Source organism: Coloeus monedula (genome assembly GCF_965178545.1).
Source record: "Coloeus monedula genome assembly, chromosome: 3".
Lineage (NCBI taxonomy): Eukaryota > Metazoa > Chordata > Aves > Passeriformes > Corvidae > Coloeus > Coloeus monedula.
Genome location: NC_138783.1, coordinates 38,470,685 through 38,497,352, shown reverse-complemented (window position 1 = coordinate 38,497,352; position 26,668 = coordinate 38,470,685). Strand labels below are relative to the sequence as shown.

The 26,668-nt window shown below is 42.3% G+C and overlaps 2 protein-coding genes across 2 annotated transcripts; both read left to right on the top strand.

The window, feature by feature from the left end:
• Positions 1-338: 338 nt before the first annotated feature.
• LOC309571291 (transmembrane 4 L6 family member 1-like) lies at positions 339-11,069 on the top strand (the record flags this gene model as incomplete). Its single annotated transcript, XM_082278665.1, has 5 exons — positions 339-509; positions 3,981-4,046; positions 9,456-9,601; positions 10,369-10,555; positions 11,049-11,069. The coding sequence occupies 5 exons, from the start codon at positions 339-341 to the stop codon at positions 11,067-11,069; spliced, it is 591 nt and encodes a 196-aa protein (XP_082134791.1).
• Positions 11,070-18,107: 7,038 nt separating this feature from the next.
• Positions 18,108-25,430, top strand: LOC309570791 (high-affinity choline transporter 1-like; the record flags this gene model as incomplete). The annotated part of the gene is made up of 8 exons (XM_082277805.1): positions 18,108-18,165; positions 19,156-19,269; positions 20,869-21,024; positions 21,493-21,641; positions 22,168-22,311; positions 23,291-23,444; positions 24,260-24,477; positions 24,909-25,430. 8 exons carry the CDS (start codon positions 18,108-18,110, stop codon positions 25,428-25,430), a joined length of 1,515 nt encoding a protein of 504 aa, XP_082133931.1.
• Positions 25,431-26,668: the final 1,238 nt, after the last annotated feature.

Below are 26,668 nucleotides of genomic sequence, written 5' to 3'. Positions count from 1 at the left end.
GGGTCATGGTTTTGTTACTGATATTCCCAATGGACAGACAATTGTCCATGAAAAACTAAGATGAAACTCTCTGGTAATTTCACACCAACACAGGTGTGGTCCTACAATTTTAAATAAATTCCATTAAACATCCCAGCTTTGACTAATTCAATTTTAAATAAATTCTCTTAAGGGAACAGGTTCTGTAGAACAGGATTATCTGTCTAAGTCTTACCTGGAACATTTCTTTCGTCAAAATTGACTCTTCTTTCATTAAAGAATAAAACTGCTGAAATCCTGTGCTCCCTGTACTGCAGTAACCCAATCCTCCCTGTTTCTTTCCTGAGCAGAGAGCTGCCATGTGCACAGGGAAGTGTTCGAAGTGCATTGGGATCACCCTCTTCCCACTGGCAGTATGTGCCATTGTCTCCAACATTCTCCTGTACTTCCCCAATGGACAAGTACTACAGCTCACTGAGATAACTGATATGGTTTGGTTTTTCCATGGCATTCTGGGAGCTGGCATACTGGTAAGAGATGAATGTTTCATGTGAGTTTTGTTCTGTTTTGTTTTAAATTTGGGGCCAAGAAAACCTCCATTAAAAACCAGGTCATAAAAAAGTGTTTTGCATAAACATGTGAACAGCTTAAATGTGAAGTTGGGTATGTAACTGAAAAAATGCATTTAAGGCAAAAGAGTGCCTAGTCAAAGAAATACAAAATATTCCTGAAATCAATACCAGGACTCCAAGTTAGGAAGAAGCACTAGGACTGACTGCTTACTGTGGAGAAGAGTTACATGAATGTTCGTCCTCCAAGAGTGAAAGCAAAGCTGAGGTCCTAAGCTCAGCTGGAGGTGGTGAGTTTTCACTATTTGTCTGCACCCCTTCGTTACTCCTCCAGCTGATTTTATGTACACACAATTCGCAAAAACATTAAGGGAAAAACTGAAACATGTTTCAGCAGGTGTTAGTTTGAGACCCAGCTAACACTTTACAAATGTGGAGCTGCAAATGGCTTAGTAAGCTGAATGCCTCATGTTCCCACACTCCCACTTACCTTCTTCCCTGTTTGATCTGGTTTGAATGTGCTCTTCTGTAACTAGTTCTCCATTCCAGGTCTCAGGAAAGATCACTTTTATGTGAATCTCCATAGCTAGAAGGGAACATGTTGGGGAACACTTATCTTTCCAGTCCATCAGAAAGCCTGTTCCCTTTTTGGTCTTCCAATTATCTACCCAAGTGCAGTTATAAAGCTAAGCGAGTAACATGCGTCTGACCAGTACTGGGCAGATGGCAAACTGGCACAGAGCTGAGCAAAAAAAAAGCAGAATTTTTAGGAATAATTAACTTAGAAAAAAGTAAATCTCATTCACAGTCACACTGTGATGCACCTGCTGCTTAAGTCTTCAGAAAGCCTGCAGTGGATGTGGTCCATACTCGTATTCCCAAAGCAGAAACATGGTATAAGATCATTCAGTAAACTGTTCTCCACCAGCGGCTTGTCTACTTCTTCTTGCAGCTACCACTTGGGCCTATTACTCATGCTGAGCCTGAACATAAGCATGAGTTTGTAGAAGGAAGAAGGGGAACTACATGAGAGACTTTGTGGAAAATTCGTATCACTGCAAGCCCAGGAGTCATTGGCGTTCAATGAAAGGAAAGGCTGATGTTAGATGTGAGAGCGTCATCGGCTCATTGAAAATGCGCCTTCTTTTGAGGCTTCCACGCAGACTTGCCTGTGGCCAGCACCACATACATCAAAAATGAGAGCAGCTAGTCAGAGGAGAGGAAAAATTTGCATTGACCTTCAAAACACAGCATTAGGAGTAATTATTGATCCACAAACAATGCTGTTGAGTGTACATATTTTCCAGAAAACAGCATGAGAAATGCCCACAGGTAAGGGGAAAGAGAGTATTATCATCAGCTCCATCTTCCAGGTGCTGGAAGCATGGGAAAATGAAGATTGCCTTCTCAGTGTCCTAAGGAATTAAAACAAGAGACAGGATGTCTCACGACTGGAGTCTGGTCCATATCCTGACACTACAGTGAGGAGAGATGGTGCTGCAATACGTTCCCCCCATGCACATGGCTTTCTCCCAAAGGAAACTGAGGCAAGTCATGCCAACAGGTTGCCTGACCTTGGAGAATCTCCCCACAACTAGGACACAGCCTTCAGAGTCAAGACTGTGGGAGAAACTTCAGAACAGCCTGGCTTAGTTCTGTGAGCCAGTAAACCTCCCTCTACCTGGGAACTTCATCTGTAGACTGATACATAGATCATCAGTCCACTCTTTGGCTGAGTAGCCAGCTCCACCCTTTCCTCCTCCTCTGCTGAATCTCTGATGGAAATTATATGACGTGAAAACCTCTCAATTTCCTTATTTCAAATATTTAGGATGCAAAGAGAGTAAGACTGGCTCTATGTGTCATAGTAATGTCTTTCCTCATGGAAAGCCTGTGTACAACACAAAGAAATGCCTTGACTGAGCCATGGCTCACACACAGCTCTTGTTTACTGACAACGGCCAAATCCAGCAAATTCTCATTCCCATGTCAAAAGGCAGGTGTTTATAATCAGGCACTGCATAAAAAGAAAGCTGCCAAACAAACCCTTCATCCTGAGCCAGGCTAATAGATGACACAAAAGTGTTTGCAGCTTAGAGGGGAAACTTCGAAAGAAAAATTACAGCCCTGAAGGAAAGAGAGTGTTGGTTTGATGGGCAGAGGTATTAACTCTTCTTCTGAGTGCCAGACAGCAGCACACTGGGGCTGAGGCTGCCTTAGGACCATTTGTGATTGTTTAAGAGCTGACTTCTTTGCAGGAAGAGGAGCACCTTCTTAACCTCAATGCTCTATTTCTGAAGGTTTCCAGAGGTGGTCCAGCCATCACTGTAGGTGCTGTAGGTTGCCCCTGGGGTGTGCATAAGAGGCAATGGAGAATAAATCCTTTGAAAAATATTCAGGAGCCTGCAAATCTAAGCAAGTTTCATAACACTGTCCTACACTCTTCAACAGAGATATTCACACTACACACATAAATTCCACGGGCTTCATTCATCATGGACATTCTGCTCTTCCTGCCCTACATGAGAAAAAAAATCTTGCCAGTCAGGCCAATTTTTACAGTTTTTACCTTTTATATTTGTTTGTTTGATTGACTGATTTATTTGTTTGGGCTCTCTTTCTTTCATTAACTTCATGGTAACCATTTCCTACTTTCTCCAATATTCCTTTACTTGTGATGCTCTTTGAGATGCTTTAACCAGCATTGGTGTGTAGAGACAAGGCAGTGGGAGTGTGTTGGCTGCACAGCCAGACCCACTAAAGCTTTCTTGCCCTCAGGCTACCAAACTAGAGGCAACTTTTCCTAACTCCAGAGTGTCTCTGTAAGGCAGCAGTATATCCCAAGTCATAGATGGTTACTGACTGCATTGTACTGGTCCAACTCCACCTGATAATTACCATGGAGAATTGGTGCTGATGTGAACTGGGAGTTCCCCATTGACTGAAGTCCATCTCATAGGTTTTCCAGAAGTTTAGCACAAGAAAAACTCCCAAACCAAAGTCAGATCTGTTTCAGGAAGCTCAAGGCTGATTTCCCAATTATAATCCAAAGCAGAATGCTCAGGAGGTTTAAACTGACATAATTTTTAGTCCAGCTATGTATATTTTCTGGGCAGAAATTCAATTTTCTCAAAACTAACACATTTAAAAAAAAGAAAAACAAAAAAACCCAACAATGCCCTGCAGAAAAAAGCAGTATAGCTTCAGCAATCAGAATTAATGCGCCAGCAACTTGCCAGACAGCTTTAGCTGTAATCCCACACTTATTTCTGAGTAACTCTTCAGCAGCACCAACATCCAAGCAGGTGTGACTCCCAGAGAAGAGTCAGAAGGTGACTTAGAGTTGAGGAACATGATGCCCAAGCTCCTAGAATTTAAAAACCACCCCAGCAGAAGTGCTGCACACCAATTCAGCCTGTGCTTTTCTTACAGGTTATTTTGCCGGCATTCATGATGCTGGGAGCAGGTGGAGCAGGATGTTGCGCTAACAGATGTGGGGTAAGTGGATATTTATGTGTTGAAATGGCACTACAGTTTCTGCAATAGCTCTTTAAATGGCTGCTCAGCAGGTGGAAATGTGCAGTGACAAACCATCACACCACTCTCAGCAGCCATATCAGGGAAACCTAGAAGAGGAGCTTGATCTACAGCGTCCCTGGGCTGGGGCTGAGAACTCAGTAGCCAGCAAGAACGTTATGATATTGCAGCTGCTGATGTGAGGGAAATCAGCCAGGGACACTGCTGGAGCCCTTAGGCACAATGTTGAGGGCAAAGTAGGACTTCATCACATAAAGTGGCTACAGGTTCCCCTGCTCAAGGCAATCCTAAAGACTGAGACAGCTGCCTGTTCATCCTGCTTCCACAGAGTCTGGTTTCCTCTATACCCTTCCATGACAATCTGCTTTTCCACAGGTTCATCCCTGCTTTTCGCTGTAGGGATACATAGGTCTCCTATTTGCAGGTCCATGCCAAAAGCCTGAGCTGATGCATCTGGCACTGAGGAGCCAGCACTACTTCCTGCAGCTCTGACTGTAGCTCACATTTGCCCAAACATTGCGTACATGAAATGTGAAAATGCAATTTAGGCTCTCTGACATCTAAAGAAAGGCCAGAGAGACTTTTTTCTTTGATAATTAAGAATATTATAAAGCAACATGTTATACAGGCATCTCCATTCATCCTCAAGCCCCAGGCACAGACTTCTGTGTGGCTATCATTATTGGCAAGAATAGACTGACTTAGAAATTTTTTTGAGTCTGCATCCTTCCCAGGACCAGACTGGAATGAGAGATTCCATGCAATAAAGCACGTCTCTTCTGTACTCTTCAATTAATATTTAGCTTGATCCATGAGAAGACCTTTGCCTCTTCAAAACATTTTACTTAAATTAATTCATTATCCATATACCAAAATAGCATTCTTTATTAAGATGTCAGCAAGCACATCCCAAGGGACATGCCATTACATTGATTTTACCAAAGGTCACATGCACAGACAGGATGCTAACAATGGCCAAGCACGCCACTTGTAGAGCTGGGGTGAGATCCTAGGCACCCTGCAAACAGTGCCTGAGCCAGCTGTTTTGCTTGGTTTTGAGTGATGCAGAAAGCAGTGGTGAAAAATAGCCACTGTAGTGGTTCCTACACTCACTGAATGTGGTAAGTCACGAGGGGACATCCAGCTGAACTGGGCTGAGTTCATACAACATCTCAGGTGTCTCTTTTCCATTCTTCATCCCAACCCTAAATATTACGGAGCCAAGAGTCAAACTTCCCCAGGCTGGATAGGTTCACTCCCCAGCCCAACAACATAGGTGGTAGCTCAGTGTCATCCAGCAGCCCACCACCATCCTCCATTCTCCCCCTCCTCTTTCTCTGTCTGAGCCATTCCTAGCAGCAGTACATCAGTGCCAGATACCCTGTCTGCACCTTCCGGTCACAGAATGGTTACCTACAAGCTGTTCCTCCTCTTCTTTATTTGCTGTTATGGAGGAATAAAATAGAGGTTAAGAAAGTAATTTTATTATGCACTGTGATATTTCATAGAATCAGGAGAATCACGTAATCATTAAGGTTGGAAAAAAACTCCAAGTTCATCAAGTCCAACCTTCAAATGAATACCACCATGCCCACCAGACCATATCACAAAGTGGCTGATGGCCAAGTGATGGAGCTACCCAAACCTAACTGGAAAATAGGCTCAGTGAGGACAGTCCATCTACGAAAATGCTGTCTTCTTGGACACACACACCTCTCTGGAGTCACACACCTCTGTGAGGTGGAAAGAGTGAAGCTCTACACCCTATGTTTTAAACAGACTGTGGCTCAAAGTAGGGATGAAATGGGGACATGAGCAAAGAGTGGCTGTGAACGGCACTAAAAACAAGTTTACCCTGCCCAGCTCCTGGGGAAGAGTGATTTCCAAGCATTCAAAAAGAGGTGAGGGTTGCAGGGAGTTCTGAAGGCTGATGGTGTACTTCTTAAAGGGAAGAAACCTCAGGCAAAATTTGCTTTGGGGAGAGTGGGAAAAAATGCACAGACATCCACAGCAGGGTTGTTCAGATGCCTTGATTATATGAGCTGTATATGCAAGGCAGGGTATGGTGTGAGGCCCTGGAGAGCAGAGAACTCCTGGGATTGGTTCAAACATGCACAATGGCAGCAACCTCCAAAAGTGCCACAGCTCCTTGTGAGGTAGGTCTGGATGGACCTGATAAGGGGTCCCCAGTTACTTCCACCTGCTGGCAGAGAAACAGCCCTCACTGGAACTACTCAGGAGCCTCTGCACTCCAAAGGCAGTTTGGGTACCTTTCTGCTTTGGAGATCTTAGGTATAAAATGATAATTTACACTGAATACTCAGAATTGCTTGTCATAGTAAAAAGAAAAAAAAAGGCTAAAGCGTCATTACTGATCAGAATTATTGTTCAATCGAAACATAACATTTTCCTCAGGGCAGGGACTCTGTTCTATTTTATTTTGTGCAATTCCTGGTTTAATAGTTTCGGACTTCATCAAAGCCTTTACATGCTGCCGAAGTTACTTCAACAGTAATAATAATTACTATGTTTCCCATACTTTTTATTCACTTTAGTGAGTTTTCCAGTTCACAGTGCTTACGTGCTGCATTAAGTTTTTTCATTAATCAACTTTAAATTATTAGTTACAAACATACATAAATGGCTTCTTGTCCTTGCACTGTGGAGTAATGAACTTGGAAGTAATAGATTTAGAAAGCTTCAGTGTCTTGCAGCTCAGCACGTACACATCTGAAATCATCCACTGCACTGACGTCATGAGGGAAAAGGCCCACCCAAAGTACAGCTTCTCTCGTTGCATCAGCAAACATACTCCAGTATTTCTAAGTCTTCCTTAAGATTTACTAGTAGAACAGGAATAGCCATAGCAGCTTTCCAGACAAACAAACCTAGATCATCAAAGACATCAAGATAACTAGGCAGAATAACAATTCCATCAAAAAAACAAAAACAAAAAAAACCCCCACCTCCAGACAAAGAAACAGAGAAGAAAGAGATGTGTATGGAACAGGAACCAGGGCAATAAAGAGTAGCACAGGCTGGGACAGGAGGAACTTGCTAACTTCACCAAAGCAGCTGCTGCAAACGTTCAAAGAATGAATTCTAAGAGTCCTCATCAGTTCACCAGGGACAATTCAATTGTGTGAAGGATAAAGCTGGGAAAACATTAAAAGAAAATCAGCAAAAATGATCAGCAAAACCTTTTCAGGAGTGCAGAACAGGTCAACATCATGGGAAGCTAATTTTAACAAACTCAAGCATCCTGGTTTAGGCCTCCTGTTGCAACTAGGGACACAAATGAGGAAATAAAATATTTCAATGAGAAGTACAACTAGGGGAAATGCTGAAAGGTTGAGATGATGAAATGGTTAATAAAATTCTTGGATTTCCACAGATTATGAGGCAAGCCTCCAGAAAAGTCTCCAGATCAGTAGATAAAATGGGGAAATGCCCCTGCATGTCTAGAAAATGCTGAGGAGAGCCTATCTTAACAGCTGCAGCAACCTCAGACTCTTTTGGTGACAAGTTTTTGCCTAGATGATCTTGTACACAGTAAGGGAAATAGTTAGGATGGGGCTAGTCACACAGTCAACAGATTTCAAATGAGACAATCATGTGACAGAGAATAGTCATCAGAGATAGCACTGGCAAGGACTACTGGAACTAACTGCTATCATAAAACATAGTAACAGCAAAGGACCATTTGATTTTTTTCTTCGTAATTGTGTTTGGGATGCCCTGTACTGCTCTGCTGTGCTAAAATGAATTGTTAACATAATTAGGATCCTTCAGCTAAGAAGCAGAATGCACAGTTGAAGTAAATGAGAAAACAAGTGGAGAAAAGTCATTCAGCAAAGGTAGGAGTTTCAAAGAGAGTATCAGTCACTCACCTTCACCACAAGGCATGGTTGGTGATCTTATTGTGAGAGACAGTGCATCAGCTACAACCCAGACACTGTTTTGGTCTGGGACAATAGAGTAAATTACCTACATTTTGCTGACAATGGAGCTCTGTTAAGAGTCAATTCAGCCAACATGCAGATAAAGACTAAAAAAAGGGTATCCAGCTTTGCAAGAAAAGACTGAGTTGTTAATCAGTTATAATTAAATAAATCCCATGAGAAATCCCAGCAACTTCTAACTCAAGGATTGCTTTAGAGGCAAAGCAACACACAAAATTAGTCAATTCACACACTGGCATCGTGGAAGGTTCTACAGAAAGCAGTTGGCTGTCAAGTTGGAAACTGCATTCACCAGCTTGAGCATGTTCAGACAGAGAATAGCCTTTTCAAGGCTTTGTCACAAAACCCCAGCATGGATGGTGGGTATTTCCATTTGACTCTGCAGTGTAGTAGAACAACTGGGACTAGGAGAAGGTTTCTACCTGCCATGTGGGCTGTTGGATTTCACCTGGTATTTGCTGGCAGCAGGGAATTACGCGACTTGAGATATTTGGCTTCAAACCTGAGTCATGGATGAGAGTATTTCATACGTGCTTCCTTGGTCATGCCACTGCTCTGACTTTAAGGCAGGCCTGCTGCCTTGTCCCTGCCCCAGGTCTTCCCCTGGCTCTATCTGTCTGGTCCAGAGTTTCTTCCCCCACTTGGCAGAGTTGTGAACACCCACAAACAGTGATTCTTAACAAGACTATAGGGAAGCCTGTCCCAGATGCACCACCAGTAGCACCCTCCTGGGATTTTTGTTTCTATATACAAACAGCAACCAGATACGTCCCATTCATTACTAGAAAGCTATCCCCAAATGGAGTAAAGGTGACGTTTCTGTGGGAGCAGCTGATGTAAAACATGAGTGCATTACATACAATACGAAGCCACTGCTGGTTTGTTGCCACATGCAGCACAATTAGATTTCTCAACATGAGCAGTGGTAATCACGTGTCATGCTGTTGCAAAATGAAGGAAAGCAGCAATAAGAAAGGCTTTTTTGTGTTCCATCAATTAGCAAAACCAATTAATGTATCTTCTGTTGCTTTCATACCTGGTTCAGTAGTTGCTTGCTTGATTCTGTTGGTGCAGGGGCCAAGAAAGCTGAAGAGTTGGAAATGCCAAGGCACAATATATGGAACAGATCAATCCAGGACTGGCCTCGTACTGGTTTTTGAAAGAAAACTCACCAGATATTTCATAAGTGATAGCTTAAGTATAAAATTCTGAATAAGTTCTTTAACATCCAGAACGTCTAGAAAATTAGTCAGAAAAAGTCAACTGCTTTTTATTTCCACAAATTTAGTAGCAGTAGTAGTTTCAGCACAAAGTAAGAGAAGTAAAGAGAATTCTTTCCCATTCATTGTGAGTTCTCCATGCTACTCAAACCTCTGTGCACACAATGTTGAAGGTCTTTCCCTTTCAGATGCTGCTGTCAGTGATCCTGTCTGTGCTGGGATTCGCAGGAGGAGCATATTGTGTGGTCATCTCCTCACTGGGGCTGATTGGGGGTCCTCTGTGTGACACAGGTGATGGAGAATACCTCTACCCTTTCAGGAATGACACTCTGGAGTGAGTATGGCTTACAGGCTCCTCCAATTTTACATTCCCTGACCCGTCCCGTATCTTTTTAAAGTAAACTTGGATTTTTCCAAAATGAACTGGTGGTTCACCCTGTGTACACCTAAACTCACACTTCTCTGAGTAGCATGTTCCAGATGGTCATTTGTTTGACCAGGAAACCATCCTTGGGCAAATTGCCTGAGTTTTGTCTGCTGTGCTTGTCACAAGCCCCTCGTGCAATTTGCACCATGCTTTCAAAAGGCTGGTGAGCTGACTCCCACTGGAGTCAAAAGGAGATGTTTGCTCACTGTGCCACATTAATCTGTTAAATTATCAAGAATTCAGCCTGCTCTACCTACTTCTGAAAAGCAAAGCAAAAATCTTCTCAGAATCTTTAAAGTCAGCCTTGACAACCATGCTCTTCAAGCCAGTGCTAGAGATAATGAATGGACTGGGCTGAGATACCACAGCAGGAATAGAGAATATTGAGACACATTTTAAAACCTTTCTTTTTTGTTATTAACATAATTTTGCCATACAACAAAGAGGAGATTCTTGTGCATGCAACAAATTACAGATGTGGCTCTCTTCCCTAGTTATCAATTGCATCTCTGTAAAGGGAATTCTGGGGAGAATCACCAGCTTTTAACAATTATAGCACCATCTGGGACTCACTTTGTGCAATCAAGTTCAGAAAATAAAATGCCAGAAAACACAGAAAGCATTCTCAAGTTTTTACTTGCTAATACCTTGCCAATTATTTTCCTCTATCACAGAGACAATTATTTGTTTAACCAGACAACATGGAGTATTTGCAAACAACCTGAAAACATCATCCTTTGGAATATTGTCCTTTTCTCTATTCTCCTGGCCATTGGTGTGATTGAAGCTATTCTTTGTTTTATTCAAGTCATCAATGGACTCACTGGCTTCATATGTGGCACATGTATGAGGAGAAGAAAGGTTGGTACGCAGTAAAAGTGTGCTTTACGTTCTTTCCGGTTTTATTTTTCAGGCTCTGGTAGTGGTACATGAGCTGAGAGATCTGCACATACCCTGGACAAGCTCCTCTGGGGAGCTGAGGCAGTACAGAAGCATTTGCACACTCTCTTTCTCTCTATCACTTTATAGTCAGGGATAACCTGGTCCTAAACAGCAGACCAGTACAACATATTAACATACTCACTTGCATGGTTGTGTTCCTATTTAAGAAGCCTTTTAGATAAAGTTTAATGGCCCTCCCCAGCATATGAAAGTGAGAGACAAAAAATAGAGACGTTTTTAACTGGTCAAGAGTAGTAAAATTGTTATTTTGCAGAATGGAAGAAAACATCTTCCAAGTTTCATTCATCACTATTGCTTCCTTTTCCTTGTTTACTTTCATTGCACAAGATATTTGCAGCATCAGATATCCCCTGGAATATTAATTAAACATCTTTCATTCGTTGCCTTTCAGACAAATATTTCTGGAATGTGAATGACCTACAAGGAATGCCAAGACAAGCCCCGAGCTGCCGATTCACATACAATAAGGATAGTGCACTGTACTGTATTTATGGGGGGACAACAAAGAAAATCCAAAATGCTCGGATGTTTCACAGGGCAAAATGATTTTTTAATAAAGAAGTCAGGGTGGAAAAGGGCTAGATCATTTCAATCTGAGACTCCACATTTTCATCTCTCTAAACATACTGCTAAACCTCAGGTACTGGCAAAAACATTAATCTATCTGGTCCTTACTGCTGTACTTGTGTACAAAGCACAACAGTCCTCAGATAAAAGATCATGACTTGCCCTCATGTTATGTGGGAAATGGAACTGTTGTTAATGTGTGTAGTTATCAGCTGCATGAAGCAGGTGCTCTCTGGCTGATGTAAATAACCTCCCATCCCCCCCAAATCCCACCGTGAGCTCACCTGTCTGTTCCTATTAATTTTAGAATGGGGCACTCACAGATTTGAAAGAGGATGAGCAGTCTTTGAGACACTGCAGGGACAACTGAAGAACACAGTTTTCAGCCTCCTTCTGCCACCCTGGAGCCAGATCCACTTACACCATTTGGTAGTTTGTTTGTCAGAGCCCAGTGCACTTCTAAATCGGTTCTTCAGGAGCATGAGATCTGTGGCAGCCTTAGAGGAGCATTTGGGTCAACACAGATAATAGGGTTTGCAGCAAGAGTTTAGAAATATCTGGTTTAACAAAAGGGTGAAGAACCTCACCACCAATTTTGCCTTGATGAAACTGCCTAAGAATTTCACTAACTTCCACACATGTCCGTAGGGCTGTTCTAGAACAGAGCACATGGACTAAGGAATTAACTAGCCAAAGATAAACAAAGATATAGATAGTAATTATATGCAGCTTAGTAACAAATAGAAGATATAATCTGAAGGCAACAAACTGCATCAGTTTTAGTGTTTTTGCAACAGTAATACCAACCAGGAACTGCATAATTCCTCGTCATCACTAAAGAGCAAGATCTTGATCTTGAGCTAATGTCCATGACTGGGAAATTTCAGAAAACTCATCATTTTAGTGACTTCCTCAAAGGTGAATTCTTGGACGTGAACTATCTTTCCTCTGTCAGCCAAACCGTGAAATAATCTTTACCCATCCATGTGTTTAAGCAGCTATGAAAATCTGAATATATTTAAAGCACTTGAAGCCTACTTTTCAGAGAGACATTTATGTTTTCTCGAAGTTGTTCATATTTCTGCACTGTAGCATGGGAGCAAGCTCTTCAAACACACTTATTGCAGACATATGTAGCTGCTTGTGCTGTCCTCTAATGCAGCTTGCAAAATGCTTTGCATTCTCCTTTATATAAAATGGGGAAAAAATGCCAGTTGCCTAGATGAGAAGCACATGCACCTTGGAATATAGTTTGACCCCTAGAAGCAGGAAATTTAACCCATAAAACTTAAAAACACCTTCTGTAAAGAAGAAAGCGTTAAGACTTGTTGAAGTTTGCAATCATCACTAGGTGCATACAAACCTGCCAGGTGGCTTAAAAAGCTCGTGTTTGTTGCCAGCAGTGAAGCCTGGACAGTGCTACCACATACAGCAGACAACAAACCAGGATAAGAGTTAAAGAGGCAGCGAGAAATAAGGATATTCACATGTAGTCAGGTGGAGAGAGACTCCTTCATCAGCATGGGGGTTCTATGAACTCTTCATAGTCCCTAAATACTCACCCTCCCTCATCCCTTAGTTTTGACTCCCTGACTCTCACCTCTGGGATAAAGCCAACTTTGGCTGTGCTAGCACCAGGAGGGGAAGAGATGCCCATGGACACACCTCCAGCACAGAAAAATAAGTTCACTGTGCTGCTGCCATCTGCTTGTTCCAGGCTGTCCTTCCCTGGGGATGTTTAGTGTCATGTCTCTGTGCTCCTGGGAACACCCTCTGTCCTTCCAACTGTTTGACCACTGGCCTCACTGATATATGTAAATATTAAATATTGCTCTTCTGAACTTATTTTCTGGCTTGATTTGTGTGATCTGAAGGACTTGTGAGTTCAAACTACCTCCAATAGGAAGATAAATGGAATAACAGAGAAAGTGGAGTTAAATTGTCTAACTTGAACCACCACAATGAAGCCTCTTCTAGGGTAAGCATCAAGATACCTAGTCCTTGGAGAGAGGGAACGTTCCCCCAGGCCGCACTGAAAGCGATGCCCAAGGCAAGTGGGAGGCATTGCCTTCCTGGGCAAGGTTCAGCTGCCCACCATGGACAGGAGCCATTTGAAACGCAGCAAAGAACCCACTCACAGATGTCCAGAGATCCAAGAGTCTCATCTGGACCTAACAACACAAAGCTGTGGATGACCAAAGCAAACACCTGTCTCTCGCAAACACAAGGCTGCTAAAAATTTATTAGTGAAAATATATAAAGCTGACTAAAATTAGATGAAATTATTTCAGCTCATGCATTTTTGGATCCCCCAAATCACATTTTACATTATTTAAAGCCTGTCCTCTCAGAAGTGTCATCAGAGCCTTCTCCAGGAGCTGGCCGAGCACTGCGGGGAGACCTGCAAACCCAAGCTCTTCTGGTGGGCAAGGCTTCAAAGGAAAATGTCTACATAATACTAAATACAATAAAAACTTTGATTTCAACAGAGAGTTGGCTTGACTGAAGATAAGATATCATGCTTCAGAATTAGGATTACTACAGATTTTAAGTTATTGGTTTGGTGTTTTTTCCAAAATGGAAAGAATTCTTTCAGGGAAATCTCCTAGCAAAGGAAAAGAGCAACTTTGTCCTTGAAATGTTTTTTGTATTGTATAGATGAAGAATTTAGTAAAACTAAGGAACTGATAATATTCTTCTATATCTATCTTTTCTCTATATTCATCTTCTATCTATCTGTCTGTCTGTCTTTTCTGTGTCTATCAACTTAGCCAAAAACTACCCAGACATAAAGACAAAAATATTTGTTTCATTTTGATATTAATTCACTGTACAGTCTCACTACACAGACTCTGATAGAAGGACTTAAATATGTTGGGTTTGCATCAAATTATCCCTCTCTGTTCTGCATTTGAAGCTCACACGGGGATCACTTGCAATTAGAACTGATAGGGATAGGAATTGTGATAGGAATAAAACTTTAGACCAAGGACATCACCTGAAAAAATGTAAATGTTTGGAGACCAACAGCCCAGAGTTTCAGCTGTCAGGATCAAGGACACAATCCAAATACCTGGGTTGGACACCACAGACTAGTTCATACCCTCTCATTTCAAGAGGAACTGTCAGTTCATTTTGATGCAAATGGCTCAGATGCCTCAGGCGCTGGTACTCGATGTTCTGGACTTTTTTGGCTTGCAGAGCAAAGCAATGAGAGGTTGATCCTTGCAGACCTCAGAGTGCCACGGTCTCTGCTCTACTGTCCCAGTCCCAGTCCTGTGCCTCTCCTCCCAGGTGAACCCTTCTGTGCAAACAAACCTAAAAAAATCCCAAAGGGAATTAAAAAAAAACCCCAAACCTCTCCGAACTCTCAGAGTACTTTATTTCATCTCCCACAGAGCACCAGCTCTTTGGGCTTGTCCCTTTCCAGAGGAGTGATGAGGACAGCCACCCTTCAGATATGCCCTTCCCTGTAGGACCTCTGTCACCCGGCAGCACCCCTTTGTCCTGATCCCACTGGCCACAGAGAACCATCCAAAGCCCATCAGCAGTAATGTAACATATTTATCCCAGAAAGGCAGAGCAAAGGTGTGGCCTTAGGCACAGAAGCCACTGCTTTGTCCATCTTTATTTCTTCCTGTCAGTCAGCTTCAAAGCTGAGTAGCTGTAAGAGCTCACTACAGTGCAGATCATTTCTACAATAGATAGAAAACTTCACTGGTACACAGCACTCCTCACTTTCTTTCAGGCTTTCCTCTGTTCTTATCTACAACCCATGTCAGAGTCTGTTCCATCAAGGCCAACTAATGAGGTGTAAGAGTTAAGAGCTCAGCAGAGTATTGCAGAGTCACAGAATGGTTTGAGTTAGAAAGGACCTTAAAATCATCTAGTTCCAACCCCCTGGCATGGGCAGGGACACCTTCCACTAGATCAGGTTGCTCAGAGCCCCGTCCAAAACAGCCTCAAGCAATTCCAGGGATGGGGCATCCACAACTTCTCTGGTCAACCTGTGCCAGTGCCTCACCACCCTCACAGTAAAGAATTTCTCTGTAATATCTAATCTAAACCTAACTTCTTTCATTTTAAAGCCATTATTCCTTGTCCTGTCAATACATGCCCTTGTAAAAAGTCCCTCCTCAGCTTTCTTGTAGCCCCATCAGGTACTGGAAGGAACTTGTATCCCCTAAGCTCAGAATCGTTGGAGATACACCAGAATATCCTGGCTGCTATTCCAGGAGGGCATGGTATTTCCAACAAGGACTGTAACCTCGGCTTGCCCCAGTGGACACCTCAGAGGTTTTACAGCATCTCAGGTGACACCAGACATCTCTATGTGAGCATCCAAATCAAGTTCTGAAACATCTACTGGGTACAGTGACACTGCTCTTAGAAGCAACCCTGAGTTCATCAGTCTGACCCTGTCCTTCCTCATCAGACCTAAAACAGGCGAGTCAATCGCCCCTAAAATTGTGTACTTCTCCCCATGGATTACTCAGGGAGCTTGAAATAGCAGCCCAGCAGCTGGCACCTGGAGCTGCAGCCCCTCATTATGAGCAAGGAGTGAAGCCCACCTCTAAAATCTCTTCATTGGTGAGATTTCTTTATTTTTTTCCTTAAAATAGATGCATTAGCTGAGAGTGATTTAATGGCAAGACAGTACAACAGATTCAGTGAGGAACTGGTCTTCTTGCTATAAGCTTGTTTTCATACAATCCTTCTTCCTTGCACTGTGTATCAGCAAAACCACTCCCGATTCAGATGAACTATCTTACACATCCTCTTTCTCTAAGTTTCTTTTATCCCATCATGTAATATTTTCACTTTTGTTGTGTCCTACCACATCTGCCCTCCACCCCTCTGGGTCTCTAAATGAAGTTTCCCTGGAGAATTTCATGCCTGACAGTTTTTTGGCATTTTTTCCAAGAGATGAAGAAAAGCAGGGACAGTCCAGACATCCTCTGCAGATGTCAAAGAACAAATTCAAATCTTGCTTTGGGCTTGTTGAATTTAGTTGACCCTCCCATGAAGGGTGCAAGGTCAGGTATGTCCTCCCAGGAGTGTCTGACTGCAGAGAAGGCTGAGACCTGGCTGCACTCACCCTCACCCACATGCACCTTCAACCTTTTCCTGTTCCTGTCTACAAAATATGCTGTGAAACATTTGTTCATAGAAAAAAACTTAGTATGTGTACAGTGTTTTAAAAGATTTTGAAACACCCATTTTGAGCAAGGAAGGCAAACCAGAGACACCAATGTCTCCACTGACACCCACAATGGAGCTGCACTTTCTAGGACCTTGTAGCAGGTTCATTTAAGGTGGAAAGGAGTGTTTCTAATTACCATCCAAAAAATGTGCCTTTTAAATGCACAGTGTCCCTTTTGATACTTAAAACATTGGGTCAATTTTAAAAGGCATTACTCAGTTAAAATAGCATTTGGTTATAAATATAAAGGAATATTTGTCCTAAGGTAGGTTAAGTAATCATCTGGTTGTCAGGCTTTTTCATCCCTTTTAATTTTCACTTCTTTTTAAGCACTAATTATAGAGTCTTCCAACCAGATCTGTGCATATCTTACCAAAACCTTTATTTCCCCTTGTACAGAGCGGTGTCACAGAAAACATGGAGTTCCTGCACTTCTCCCCCTTTCTTTCCACAGCCATCACCTATGTGCCTGTGTGTTCCTACCACATCCTGCCAACGGGATATGCTTAGCCTGTGCCACTGTCCTTTCCATGCACAGCTACCCCTGTCTGTCTGCAGGAGCTGGCACACTGCAGAAAACCTTCCTAAAGATTTGGTCTTTCACTCAGAGTGCATCTGAGAAGAAGGCATCTGAGATTTCCCCATGGAAAGGAGCCACCCACTCCACTGATGAACAAGGGTATCCAGGAAAGCCATACATGTACCCTGAAAAGGGCAGATTTGACATAGAATTGGTTATAAAGAGCCATACGTGGACAGATGGTAAAGACTGACAGAGCAACTAAAAAGATATCGGTGTGGCAACTCTACAAGAAATGTAACCAGCTTAATTCTGGAATGCATATATGAGGTGTTTTCCCACAGTTATTTCCGCTTACAGGGAGTTTCACAAAGTAGTTTCAAAAAGTCTGTATCATTCCTATAGTTTAATTGAAGAGTCCACCACCAGCTCACTTTCCTACCAGTTTCCAATGCTTGCTTTGAGTATCATCATGTAGGTCCTTTCACTGGACAATGGTAAATCTTCTTTTACTGTTTCCTAGGTTTATTGTGATCATTACTGAGAGTTTGGTTCAGTCAGCTTTAAACAGACAAGTTCTTAGCCCTATCTTCTGCTTTAGCCTTGTGCCTAGAACCCAGAGAAATACGGATTATCTTCATACCGTTTCATATCAGACAAAAGATAACATTTCTCCTACTTTAAACCAATCTGGTATTACCCCTCACATCAGTCTTCCATTACTCATATCAACAATAACTCCTATGCTCTTAATCACTGCTCCTCACAAAAATAGGATTGGATATCTACTGGAGAAGGGGGAAGGCTGCAGAACTGCCAGTGTTTTTCCAAAGACTGAGACTCTGCATCCAGTTCTCCAGACTTTTGCGTTTATCACTCTGTTTCATACTGCTTCTTTTGTTGCCAAGTCCAGCAAATACTCAGCAGTTTCTTTACAAGGCACCACTATTTTTACTGATTTTTTCTGATTGTGTACTCGATCAAAGAACATTATCATCACGCCATTATTCCTCTCTATAACCTAAATTCAACAACACAAAATGGCTCTAAATATACCAGGCTTAGTATCTGTGAGTGTATTTTTTATGTTAACTTTAGCTACTGGAATTTGGGCTTCTTGGAAAAGCAGAAAGGATCAGCAGAACAGGAACCCAACAGAGATGGCCATGGTTGGAGGCAGGAATATAAATGTTTTCCTTGGATTGTTTACTGCAACAGGTAAGCTTTCTTAAGACTTTAAAAAATTCTTCTTAAAGCACATGTATTGCATAGTTCTGTGTGACTTTTCTTTCAAAGGAAGTGAACTCCTTTAATGTCAGGGTAGATTTTGCCTAAGTGTGACTTTAAAGGAGTATGGTTTCATGAATCATTTTGGGATGGATTCTTAAAAACCTCTCCTCACTGAGCAGAACCTAATGTTTATGTAGATTCTTTAAATTAAAGAGATTAATTTAAGAGTTTAGTTAAGAGTTAAGAGTTTAATTTAAGAGTGACAAAAGAATACAACACTTTTTATTAAGGAGAACTGTGGTCTTAATTGTGAACCAGTTTCTGTTATCCAACATAACAGAAGAATTTTACTCATGGAAAAGTCCAGTTCTGTGTGGAATAAACTCTCACTCATGGTGAGCATTGGTCTCTCTCTTAAACAGAGTTTCCCTCAGCTTCTCTTTTCTCTCCTTGCTGCCTGGCATAATCTGAAACTTGCTTCCCTGACCTCTTTTTTGTAAAGGCATCCCCCAGTGGCATTTGCCTGGCTAAGACATTGTTGTAAGTTTGTTATCTGACTGCAATGTCTGCTTGCATTTGTTTTCCCTAATGTCTACTTTCTTAGGCCCTGTAAGCAATGCTCTTCAAGGAGGGCAATTCTCAAAGGCAATTCTATTTCCTCTAGCAAAACTCTTCCTCTGAGAAAAAAATGTAATTAAAAGTGACTATATTCAAATTGCCTCTAAATGTTTAAGCATTGAGCTTTTCTGTGCACACACACATATGAATTCTTGAAGCTGGAAAACTATTTAGAGTGAGATTCTAATACTATTATCTGTAGTCAGCAGCACATCTCTGTATGGGAGAAAACTTTGCAAAGAAAATAGAGGTGTGATTAAATATGTGTATGAGAAAAATGTTTACAAGCTCTCAGTGTCCTACAAGGCTAGTTGAGAATATGTCTCTCAATTCTGACCTCTTTGTCTTCCATGTTTACAGCCACCTGGGTTGGAGGGGCATATATCGAGAGCACAGCTGAAATTGTCTACCTGCCTTCAAAAGGATTATTGTGGGTCCAGGCACCGCTGGGATTTGCCTTGTCCCTTGCTATTGGTAAATAATTCATGTAATTAGGACACATAAGCTTTAAAACTATATCATAGGAGTATATTAACATATGTAACAGAATATAGGGTACATTTTAAATGTGATTTTGTTTTTTCAGTCTCCCGTATATTGAGAATAAGCATTTCTAATGCTAACCTCTGAACTGAAACATAACAAGTCAGGGTAGCTTGGAGCTAGTGTGGAGTTTTGCCTGCTTGTAGCAATTTATAGGACAAAAATCTTATCTGAGAATTTAGAAGAGTGTGTCTATGTGCGTATTGCTTTTTTTCACATGGTCTCTAATGCATAGACAATTGAGAGTATTGGTATCTAATTATTTCCTTGGAATTTCTGTGTGATGAAATAATAGGACCTTGATTTTTCCACTAAGATGCATTCTTCTCAATAGTCTTGTCTCAGGATGAATGGGTCATGCATCCAGCTTATCCCACTTTATAGCTGCTCTCTTTTTTTGTTGAAACTAAGCTAAGTGTGCAGTGTTCTGTACCTGAGTTGGCATTTCTAACTCAGAGAATTACTGGACTCGTGCTGAGGTTCAGCTCTCTTGCCAAGACCAACGTTGCTTCCAGGCCACACTGTGTTATACCGTAACTCTCTAGGGACACAGGATGATGAAAGCAAGGAGACCTGTGCAGACCTTACACGGGAATTTCTAAAAGAACAATAACCTTTATTGTCAAGTCAAAGAAAAGAGTCCAACTGACGTGAATATGAATCAGGCTTGGACATATATTGCCAGCATTGCTTATGTGAGTAATTCTTACTAATGAAACTGAAGAGTGCAGGTCTGATCCTGCAATCTTTGCTCAGGTCAGTGGTGCCCAGACAAGCAGTCCTATTGGCTTCAGGGTTAGACACAATACATATTCTTTGGTTTTAATGAGATGGCTGCACATCTGAAGTCTAATATTTATGAAGTATAATATTTAGATGAAGGTGGGTGGGACTCTGCTCAATGTGCAGATTAAAACAATATAGTTCTGGGAAGAGACAATGAAGCCGCCAAAATGAAAAATGTAATCAGAAAAGGACCATGTATCCACAGGTTGTATCACATGACCAAGGACAAACTTTGCCTCCTTTTTAGCCAAATATGAGTCTTCAACGCCTCACTCTGTCTAGTGACATCTTCCACAGGATGCATTTCAGAAAACTTTATGTCTCAGATTGGTAGGTCATTGGGGATGGAGAGCAGATTATATATGGGTGTCCACTGAGCTAAATTCCTCTTACAGTCACACAGATATTTTATGCTGTTTGGGGTGACATAGGGGTCTTCCTTGGCCTCCAGTAGCCACTCCAGAAAGATGCAGGCATGCCAAAAGTGCCTGGTCATATATGTCAGCTGTAAGCAGATACCCTTTATAAGCTGGGACCTCTTGAATGGATGAAACCCCACTTTTAGCAGGTGAATTTAAGCCCCGGTGTCTGGTTGGCTGCATCATTCTCTAAGATCAATTATGTATGAATTCCATGCTCACTAGGTGGGTCTGAGACTCAAATACCATACTATTCTTACCTCTTTTTTTTTCCTGGAATATAAAACATGCAAAATTCTACCAAAATGTCATTAACTTCTGATAGGTGGTTTCTTCTTTGTAAATCCAATGAGATCCAAGAATTACATGACAGTGATGGACCCCCTTCAAGAAACTTATGGGAATATGATGGGAACCTTACTCTTCATTCCGCCACTGCTAGGAGAGGTGTTCTGGTTTGCAGCTATCCTGGCATCCCTGGGTAAATACTTGTTTTCCTGTTATATTTGTTAAAGGTCATGTGGACTTGTCAGAGTGTAATATACATCTGGGAATTGTCAAAGTTGTGCTTCCTGTCTCCTTTTGTGAGGGGAACAAGCATTTCTCATTTCTGGAAAACATGTTTTCAGGCTTTAAACAAATAGGGCTATATATTCATTATATTATAATAGAGAAATCTGCCAGTGTGAGTTTGTACCTTCCTCTTGCCTGTAGGAGAGCAGATGTAAGAAGGCAAAATGCCTTGGCAATGGCAATGCAGCACGGTGAGGCAGTAAAAGCAGGAAGGAAATGTGCTTTCTCCAGTTCCCACTCAGCACACTCTCTGTAGACTGCATTTTTCATACACTGTGTTGTACTGTCACCACAGGAGTAACATATTCTTATTTATTCTGTGTTCTGCATGTACAAAATCTGTCCTAAAATACTTGACTGCTGTCCTTGTCTGCAGGAGCAACAATGAGGGTCATCTTGGATATTGGAGGCTCTTTGGCTATCACCATCTCGGCATGCACTGTCATACTTTACACTCTACAGGGAGGCCTCTACTCCGTTGCCTACACTGATGTCATCCAGATGGTTTTCATTACCCTCAGCCTGGCAAGTCCTGTGCATTTCTTTGTTAGCAGTTTTCTAACTAAAGGGAAAAATCCTGCTCTTATTTTTGGCATGTCTCAGACCAAAACCAACTTCCTTGACCTACAGGTCCTCTTTAGGAGAACAGGTTTCCTGAAAAATGTTACAGTCTTTATAAGTCTTTGTACCTTATGCATTTCAGACTGTGCTCACACAAGCCATTGGCCTTGCTGGGTGAACACAGAAAGGTCTGCACAAAAATGAAGTTTGCAGAACCTGTCCAGAATCATCTTGAATGGAGGAACCATCTTAAATGGAGAGAGATCTGTCTACAGAAAGTACCAATTAACCTGAATTATAGACATGTTCTTGATGATGCCATAAAACACAAACATGTAGATTTAGAGCAAGGAAGGGGGAGAAAAGAAGACTCTAAGTCTAGGTTTAATCTTATGTAACTCTACATTCTACATATACCCTAATCTAAATATCTGTTCTCCAAGAACAAGGACACTGGGAAAATGGTTAACGATTTCCGTTTCTATCCTAGTGGATCTGTATCCCCTTTGCCCTGGTGAATTCTGCAACAGAAAGTATTTATTACACTGCAACCCATCAATCTTACCAAGACCCTTGGATTGGGAAGATAGAAAAACACTATCTTGGAAGGTGGCTGGATGACTTCTTCTACTTGGTACGGAGTATTTCTTGGACAAGTGGTTGGGGGGAGTAATTGTGTGGGGACTTTCTGTCTGGAAAGCGTGTGGGTTCTTCCAGCCAGGAGCCCTATATTGCAAGGCCAGCTGACAGGGGCTGGATGTGTAAAACTGTTCCTCAGCACTCCCTGCAGCAACCTAAATGGACTGGGGAGACTCAGGGCTCAGCTATGGGATGAAAAGAAGCAGTAAGGACACTCCATCCCTAACCCACATGGAGGAACATACCTCTTGAGTAAGACCATCCAAAAAGTCCGTTTCTCTCCTGGCACCTAAATGAGTAATTTCCTACCTTTTGAGATGCTTGTCTTGCAGCCTCAATAGTGTGCTTCTAACGTAAGTATGTAAAGTTCCCTCTATTTGAAAAAACATAATAAATTAAAATGACATGACTGCAGTTCATCAGCAAGCACAGTGCCATTGGCTCCAGTGCACGACACAACTTTTGAGTTACCAATCTAGCCAAGACTACAGGAGGTTTTTCTGCTCTTACTGAACTGATAATAGTGACACACAGAAGCTTGTTTGGTGAGGACAGAATCTTCAGATTTTATCTGATTAATTTTGTGCACTAAGAAAGTGAAAATTGTGGTTTTATTTTTCATTTTAAATGCAAAATATCTAAGTTTGGGTAGATTTATTTACAAAAGTTGCATTCCTGAAAAACTTTCCTTTCACTTTCTCTGTGCCTCACTCACCATTCCAAGCAACCATTTTTCAGCTTTCTCAGTCTGCCACACCATTTACCTGCTTTCATTTAAATTTCACATCCTTGGCAATGAAACCAAAGGAAAAGGGAATTCTCAACTATCAGAAATATCATCTTCAAGAGGTTAGAGCTGGGCAACATTTATGCATTTGAAATGAGAATTTGATAACACTAAAGATTATTGTGGATGATGCTGTACAGCAGCCAGCAGCCTGGTGGGTACCACTGGTAACCTATGAATGTTTCAGGTGCTTGGGAGCATCCCGTGGCAGACTTACTTCCAAAGGGTGCTCTCTGCTGCCTCGACAGGACAGGCAAGGCTCATCTCCTACCTCTCTGGACTCGGGTGCTTTGCAATGGCCATCCCCTCGGTGCTCATTGGGGCAGTTGCAGCATCAACAGGTAAAATGAACCGTTTGTCTCTGAGTAATCAACATGTTTTTGGCAAAGGTGATTAAAAGAAGTCCCAATAGAGACTTCAAATTACCCAGGCCTGTGGCCCTTGACACCAAGATAGGTGAACTGTACCAGAAATGCAGAGCCTTCTGAGGTACAGTGCACAACTATTTAAAGACATTTAAAAAGCCCAAGATTTGTTTAAAGATATTTCCTTATGATGAAATGACTTTTCACAGACCTTACACTGAGGAAAGACTCTCTAAAACCCTGTATTTTAGAAGAAATTTTATGCTTCCTTTTGTTAATGTCTTAGACATGTAAGACCCAGGAATATTACTACAGATTGTTAATAAGGTTCTTGCTTGAAGGAATCAAGAAGTTCAGTCCTGTAAACTCACAGCCTTCATGCAGGGGATCAGTCCTGTGTTGGCTGTGAGCAAGGGTAAAAGAGCAGCCAGATCACCGAACATTTAAGGAAATCAGCTGAAGTCATGAGTTCATCCAATTCCCTTATCCTCATGAGCAGTGTCTAGAGGTTGACCTTTACCTGAGCCAATTCTGGAATCACACAAAGCATATGTAATTCTATAGATGCTGCTGAGGAAAAGGGAAATCTTTGATCTAGTGGGAGCTGCAGCATGCTAAGGGGAATCACAAAAGTTCACAGAAGAACCCAAAAATTAATCTAAGTCCTAAAATACTGAGTGGATCTCAGTTCTTAGCCCTTCTGTGACTGGCCCCTGTGAAAAGGCAACTTCAAAGACAGCAGAAATGTCCACAAAGGATTTGTTGTGACTTTTCCTTGCCTTGTTTTAAAGACTGGAATCAGACAAGCTACGGTCTTCCCAGTCCGTTCGAGAGAGGGGAGTCAGCAATGATACTGCCACTTGTTTTGCAACATCTCTGCCCAGCGTATATCTCCATTACTGGTTTGGGGGCCATTGCTGCTGCTGCAATGTCTTCTGCAGATTCAGCTCTTCTCTCCACTGGCTCCATGTTTGCTCACAATATCTACAGGAAAATCCTGAGGAAAAAGGTACCTGGTTGCAGCATTCAGCAGTTTTGGTGTCAGGAAAGACAGTCTTGTTTCAAGGCTATTTCTAAACCAGTCTGTGGCTGAAGGTGTGTGTCCTTCAGCTGCTGAACTGATTTCTGGAGATAGAGCTCCAAACATAATCCAGGGGTGTTTGTATCCTTGGTAGGGGTACCAATACCCCATACGGGTGAGCTTTGCTCATTCTAACATGACTGGCATAAAATTTGGGCTAAGGTGTTAATGGAAACAGCATAAAACCATGACCCTTAAATCAGAGGGCACCTCCAGGGGACCCTGCTTTGCCTGGCTGCTGGTGGCAAGTAGTGCCTGAAAGCATCAAGGGCTTGGCAAGAACCAGCCCAGGCCAGCGCAATGCTGGCCATCCTGCCAGAAAACACTGTGTCTCTAATGCTGCAATCTCTGCTTTACAGGCTTCAGAGACAGAGGTGTTGTGGGCCATGAGGACCTCCATGTTGGTGTTTGGGGCTGGGGCTGCTGGTCTGGCTTTTTACTCCAGCTCTGTGTACGACCTCTGGTTCCTCAGTGGGGAGCTGGTGTACGCCCTCCTCTTCCCCCAGCTCTGCTGTGCCCTCTTTGCTCCCAGCACAAACACCTATGGATCAGCTGCTGGCTTCTTGGTTGGGCTCCTGCTGCGGCTACTGGCAGGGGAGCCTGCCCTGAGCATCCCCCCTGTCATCCACTACCCAGCCTGCTCCCTGGTGAACGGGACCTACAGCCAGCTCTTCCCCTTTAAAACATTCACCGTGCTTCTCACCTTGGGCACCATCCTTGCTGTTTCATACCTGGCGAAGGCTTTGTTTCAGAGAAACCTCCTCCCTCGCAGCTGGGATGTTTGCAATATCATGGGGGGAACAAGCATTCTCATCCCCTTGCAGCAGGTGGAGAAACAGGAGTGTTTCCCAACCACTGCACTAGAAGAAAAACACAATTAAATGTGGGACTTCATTTGAAAGGCCGTGATGAATTCAGCAGTTAGAGTATGGCACAGACAGCATCGCTCTCCCCTTTGCTTTCTCCACTAATGATTTATTTAAAGTCCTCACTGAGAAATAAAGAGGCGTTCTCTTCATCCAAGGAGAATATGTGAGTTTGAATTCAGCAGTGATTAAAGTCACATGGTGGTGGAGTACAATCTTGTGGTGAGGACCACGGGACACCTTGGGCCCCAGCAGTGATTGCTTCAAGGTGCCCCTGGTATTCCACCAGAAAGCAAAGCTATAGTTCTGCTCCAACACTTAGGGTGCTCCCAAGTCACATACTTTTCTCACCACAAAGGAAACAACTCAATGTCTGATAGATTGGGTATTCTTGATTAAAAAAAAAAAAACAAACTGGTGAGCAGACCTGTTTCCATTACACAGCAAGGGGTTTAGCATAATCATCCCTGGAAAGCACATCACACCTCTAAAAACACAAATTAATGAAAGCAGTGCAACTGCCACAGCAGTCCAGAAATAATATCAGTTCTGCACCATTCCTTGTATACTTTACAAAGCTCTCCTTCATACTGCAGAATTTTTTCCACGTGTCTCTCCCCACTGCAGTATCTGCCAGTGGATCCCTCAGCCTGGGAATGTGTGAGACATCCCCTCTATACGATCTGGTAGGGCAGCAGCAGGTAAGCAAGATAAAGCAACAGCCCTTAACTATTCAATAAGAAAGATTTACATAGCCACCATCTACAAAAACTTAACCAGATAGAAGAACAGAGGTGCCAGAGAGACTATTGGGTGAATTTGTCTAAAACCTGGTAAATCATTTGTGTCAAAGTTTTACCCTAGCAGAGCAACAGGATGCTACGTGACATACACAAACTGGTGTGTGAGAACTCAGAGGACTGTGATGACAGAAGGGTGCTGGAAACTGATCCTAAACTTTCCTGCAGGGACACAAAATCCTAAAATCCTGAAGGCAAGATCCCAAAAGATTCGAGTTACAGATGAGTACACAAGAGCCCCCAATACCTAGTTTGCATAAATCCTTAATGGCTTGGAAGACAAGAAACCCAGCTAAATAGTGATTTTGGCCTCTAGCCTGAAGTCTGATGGACTGAGAACATCCCCCAGTGAGATGGATCATTCAGATGTGAGCTGAATTGAAGATTCAGGAGGACTCTGTAGTAATGGCTCACAGATGGCTGACATTCCCTCAGCAGCTGTGCAGCATCTTA